The sequence below is a fragment of the Sprattus sprattus genome (genome assembly GCF_963457725.1).
Source record: "Sprattus sprattus genome assembly, chromosome: 8".
In the NCBI taxonomy this organism is placed as follows: Eukaryota; Metazoa; Chordata; class Actinopteri; order Clupeiformes; family Clupeidae; genus Sprattus; species Sprattus sprattus.
In genome coordinates, this window is record NC_137927.1 from 31,236,150 (window position 1) to 31,241,999 (window position 5,850).

At 44.2% G+C, this 5,850-nt stretch overlaps 1 protein-coding gene across 1 annotated transcript in view; it reads left to right on the forward strand.

Moving 5' to 3' along the window:
- The window catches only part of LOC308368784 (semaphorin-7A), a gene marked incomplete at both ends in the record, with an annotated part of 10,004 nt that extends 4,691 nt beyond the window's left edge, over window positions 1-5,313 (forward strand). The window contains 6 exons of the mRNA XM_080843044.1: window positions 1-93; window positions 830-1,028; window positions 3,270-3,385; window positions 3,511-3,662; window positions 4,580-4,629; window positions 4,952-5,313. The exon at window positions 1-93 is cut by the window's left edge and continues 13 nt beyond it. Of these exons, the coding sequence (XP_080699170.1) occupies window positions 1-93; window positions 830-1,028; window positions 3,270-3,385; window positions 3,511-3,662; window positions 4,580-4,629; window positions 4,952-5,313 (972 nt within the window). The remainder of the gene's footprint in view (window positions 94-829; window positions 1,029-3,269; window positions 3,386-3,510; window positions 3,663-4,579; window positions 4,630-4,951) is intronic.
- Between the last annotated feature and the right edge of the window lie 537 nt (window positions 5,314-5,850).

Genomic DNA, 5,850 nt, shown 5'->3' on the forward strand with positions numbered 1-5,850 from the left:
GTTTGTGTGTACGCTATGAGTGACATCAGACGTGTCTTCTCCACCTCTGCTCTCTCCATACCCACGGGCACTTTGAGAGAGCGCCCTGGAGAGGTAGGACTGCTGCAGGGACAAAACCCAGCTTCATACTTTCATTTAAATAATCACACAGACTCTTCATGCTTTCATTTAATAATCACACAGACTCTTCATGCTTTCATTTAATAATCACACAGACTCTTCATGCTTTCATTTAATAATCACACAGACTCTTATGATCAACATAAGGTGCCTACATGTCAACAACATTTGTAATTGCTGTATCATGTTTCATGATCATGTATCATGTTACTGCACAGTTGCTGCAGTGGATTGCAAGGAAGAATTAAAGTATTGTTAGCATCAAGCAACATGTATGCACACAACCTTGTATTGTTAGCATCGAGCAACATGTATGCACACAACCTTGTTTGTGCCCCTCGCCAGGTGAACTAAGGGCTTGTTATTTCACCACACTTGGCTACTGCAGTAGAAACATGTCACTACAGGGTTCCCAGTGCCCATAGTCATGGAAATCCTGGAAAAGTATTTTTCAGGCCTGTACAAATGTCTGGAGGGTGATACAATCTCCCCTTGAATTGGTATAGCCTAACTACTGTAGTATATTAGAAAAGGAATGAAATGCTGTTGTCATTATTTTCATTCAATAATTAGGTTCGACCTGTGAAGTAAGGGACACAATATTGTGTACTTGTAGGTTGTGAAAGGTCATGGAAAAGTTTTGAAATGGTGTCGTTCGCAATGGGTGGGATCCCTGTCGCTTGTTCATCCATTTCTCCTTTCTGCCCAGTGTGTTCAGGACAGCAGGAAACTCTCTCCACACCTGCTCAAGTACATGAAGAACGACCCAGAGATGGTGGATTGGGTGAGGCCCATAGGGAACAGCGCCTCCCTGCTGGTCAGTCACCGCCACTACAGCCACATCCAGGTGGACCGTGTCAGAGGGACAGAGGGTCAGGATGGACACAACGTCCTGCTGCTGTCCCTGGGTAGGAGACGGAAACATCTTCATATCTCACTGTCAAGGAGAGTCCTGCTGCTGCCCATGGGTTATAAGAATAGAATAGAATAGAATATATGTATTTACAAAAGTACAACGAAATTAAGGTAGCAGCTCTCAGACACAAAACAATAAAAATATAGATTGAACATTTATACAAATATACACTATAAAAACACAACAGACATATAACACAACAGAGAGACAAATACAGGTCAGTGTTTGGCCCTAGTGCTCTTGTGTGTCACTCATATAGATATTGAATGTAAACACAGAGCCTCTTGGGCGATAAGGATGTCAAGGGTTACATGCCTACTGATTCCCTCTGCTGTTCTTAATTATATTCCTCTCCATTCCTGTCTCAAGCTGATGCTCCCCTCTGCCACCACCACCTTCAGAAATGGTTTCTTAGTGTTTAAAGGGGGAATCTTAAAAAAAGAAAAGCAGTATTTATTGTTACACTAGGTTTTGTTGCTCTTAGCTTGACTGTTCTCTCCCTTGTACGTCGCTTTGGACAGAAGCGTCTGCTAAATGTAAATGTAAATGTATGTGCGCTGTAGGAGGGGTGACTAAATGTAAATGTAAACGTATGTGCGCTGTAGGAGGGGTGACTAAATGTAAATGTAAATGTATGTGCGCTGTAGGAGGGGTGACTAAATGTAAATGTAAATGTATGTGCGCTGTAGGAGGGGTGACTAAATGTAAATGTAAATGTATGTGCGCTGTAGGATGGGTTCGAGCCTTGGCTCTGGGCGGTAGCTGGAGACACTCACTTCCCCTCTTTTGTGACTGGGCTGATCAGCGTTTTCCTTTCCTCCTCCTGCCTTGTGATGACAGAGCAACTTCCCCTTGCAGACTTTCACTTCTCGTGAGAAAGCTTCAGGCCACATTACACTCCGTTTTAAATAGTGGCACTCTCATCTAGTTTGTCTCACGCTGGGGTATCTTATCTGGGTGTTACCCCTACTGCCGCTGTCTGTTCCACCCCATCAGTACCCCAGAATGTTCAAAAGCTTGGGGGTCACTACAAATGTCCTTGTTTTGAATGAAGCTATAGTTATCGACATGGTTAGAAATTATGATTTTTTTATTGAAATAATAATCGTGTCCTTCAAACTTTGCTTTCGTCAAATAATTCTGTTGTTTTATATTTTCATGGAAAACAAGGATATTTGACTCATTTTTTGAGCGTTTGTGTAGCTACAGTGAGTCTCATCAGTTTAACTGCTCATGACCCGTGTAACATTAAATGTCAACACCAGATGGAGCCTGTTTAAAAAGTGGAAGTTACATAATACTGGTCCCCAGTAACTTTTGTGGTGGAAATCTGATGATAACCAGTCTAATTCGAGATCAGACTTTTAATGAGTAATTAGTAATGAGTCCATTAGTCTTCTGCAGAATGGAACAGAAACACAAAGAGTGACAAGCAGTCTGTGAGAGTTGGATGAATTCTCTCACAGGAAGTGTCTATTTAAAAGAGTTACAGAGATAAGATAAACAAGGAATATCAGCATACTACTATGTGCTCAAGAACAAAAACAACCACCCCAGATCCTCTTAGTATTTCACATGACATTTGCTATACGCATAATTTCTACTTCTATGACATTCATGTAAAGCCGATTGACAATCTAGGTGTCCATGACTTCTACTTCCTTTCTAGAGAAATTGGGGGTGTTGTTTATGAGTTGTCTGAGTTGCACAACATAATATTTTGGAATCACACTAAATCTAGAAAAACAAACGACACAAATTACTGTTGCATGTCTTCTAACTAGTGCAGATATCTGTAGAGCTCCGTAGTTCTGCCCTTTGAGACATTCGGACATCTCCACAGTGACTTGTGAGACACAAGCATATCTCCATGGTGACCTGTGAGACATTAGAACATCTCTACGGTGAACTGTGAGACACTAGGATATCTCCATGGTGACCTGTGAGACATAAGAACATCTCTACGGTGACCTGTGAGACACTAGCATATCTCCATGGTGACCTGTGAGACATAAAAACATCTCTACGGTGACCCCATTGAACCCCCAGGGTATTCAGCAGTTTCATTTCATTTCCACTTGGTTATTGGACTAGAACGTTCCAGGTTTTTTGTTTCTGATGACAGCAGTATTGTAACCAGATCATCAAAGCATGACTCAACTGTGTGTGTTTTTGTGTGTGTTACACCCAGTTTTTGTTTGTTTACTTTTGTTTACTTCTGTGTTTACCGAAGAGAGCGGTGCGGTTCACAAAGTCCTGGAGAACTCGTCTGACCCTTTCATCATTGCTGAGTATCACCCTTTCAAACCCGGAACACGCATCCTCAGTATGCTGCTGGACAGTTCTCAGGTCAGTCCTCCACAGTGTATCCCAGCATGCTCTTTGGGTACGCCTCTTGGGTTCTATTTTATGTCATTTTTATGGGGCCAACATTCAGTCATACAGTTTTAACCCAACCTGTTGGGCTTTTGCAGAAGAAACTCTATGTGAGCTCCAATGCTGAGGTGGTTCAGATTGACCTGAGGAACTGCAGTGTGTACGGGGACCAATGTGCTGACTGCATCTTAGCAAGAGACCCCTACTGCAGCTGGGACCCTAACCTCAAGGGATGTTCAACGTATTCAAAGTAAGAACGCCCTGCCCCCCCCTCTCACTCACACTCTCTTTATCCTTCTCTCTCCCTCTCTCATTCCCTTGTGTTCTCTCTCTCCTTCTTCCTCCCTATCTTTCTCTCTCTCTCTCGCTCTCTCCTTCTCTCTCTCTCGGTCTCCGTTTCTCTCCGTCTTTGCACGTTCTATGTGAACTTTACCCCTGGTTTCCTTTTTATTACCACTTCTGCTTTTAGGTCAAATATAAACTAGTAAACTTCATTGAAGATGATATCAGCAACTATTGCAGCAACACACACACACACACACACACACACACACACACACACACACACACACACACACACACACACACACACACATCCACACACACACACACACACACACACACACACAGGGACGCAGGAAGTGGGGTGCTCCGGGTGCTGCCGCACCCCCTCTAGTGGACAACAGACGCAACTACAACACTTGAACTCAGGCAATGCCGCGGGTTTTTACATACAGCACCCCCCACTTCATATGACTTCATATTACTTCCTGCGTCCCTGCACACACACACACACACTTAAATACACCTACAGTGCATTCAGAAAGTATTCAGACCCCTTCACTATTGTTATGTTGCAGCCAACTGACATAGGCACACTCACATTAGTATTCAGACCCTTTTCTAGCGAGTATGTCACTCTCTAGCCTTGTATTCTTGTTAAGATAGATAAATAACACAATGTATCTATCATCGTAGCATTTGAGCATGGCAGTCTAGAGACTAGAGTGGAGTTAATGCACTCACAGAGACTAGGCAAGCAGCATGCTGTTTCGTCTGTTGATTTTCATCATTTTTACCAAAAGCATCCCTCAGGCTATGTCATGAAACAGTGCCTACTGTTAAACGTGTCTATAAAATGCAGCTGAATTCAGTCTCTTTCCACAGGGGCACTATTCAGGATGTTGAAAATGGAAATGTCCATAAATGCACAGACGGTATGTCCTGTTTTACCTGTCTGGCTTGCTTGCTTCCCTTTTTCCCTTGACCAACTTCTCTCTACAAAGCTGTCTCTAACTCGGTTCAAAACATGGGAGGCTGAACACTAGAGATGAAACAAACTGAATTTCACTTCACTGCCTACCTATATGACCTTTTGAATTGGCTATTTGTGGTGGTCACATACAGTATTATGGTATAATATGGTGTTCACTATTATTTATATTATACATTTTAACAGGTTCATCATCTGATGTGTGTATTTACCTGTGTCTAAATGCATAGACATAATTTAATGGCTTTCGTTCCTCTCCTCTCTAGGTCAAGTTATTGATCCTAGCACAGAGGGGCCTCAGAAGGGTGATGCCAACACTATTCACATTTCGGAGTCCTCCAAGCACTTCCTGCCCTGCCCCGTTCATTCCCATCATGCCGAGTACCGCTGGATGCAGGGCGGAAAGGAGAGGCAGTCGATCATGGACAGCAAGCAGGAGCAGTTAGTGCTGCTGATAGATGGCATGAGGTCTGCAGATGAGGGCCTGTACCAGTGTGAGGTCACGGAGGGAGACTACAGGAAGACAGTGGTCCAGTATCAGCTGAGGATGAGCAGTGCAGTGGGGGGACTAAAGAGCTCTCCTCTGGCCTTGGCCTTGCTGCTGCTCCTGTTGACTCTTTTGCTTTAGAGGCCTGACAAACCTGCTCCGTGATGGGTCCTGTTCCGTGTCCTGTTCCGTGTCCTGGTTGAGTGAGTGAGTGTGTGGGTGTGTGAGAGAGAGAGAGAGAGAAAGAGAGAGATGTATTTATCCAGTCTTCTGGGTGGAGGTGGCATGCTGCCCCACAGCTGTCAAGCATGGCGTTTTCCTGAGGAACTTTTATTTGTATGTTGTAATACAGTGAGAGAGGGGGATGAGGGAGAGAGAGACTCCATTTTACACCCTGTAAGGATATGCTATCTGTAAGGCATCTGCTACGCTGTGCTCATTGATTGTCCATGACCACAGTCTGATGGGCTGGTCCTCGTCACGCAGGTTGGAGACCAGAAGCGTCTTTAGCAATGATGTGCGGTCTGATCCTGTATCCTGGTCCACACCCTTGTTAGCTAAGCCTCTCTTGTGAGTCCCTGTAGGCGGGCAGAAGAGGCAGATCTCTGACTGGTATAAGGCACCTGATGGCTGAACATGAGGTAACAGAGGCCAGACGTTCCTGCCCACCTGCTTTCA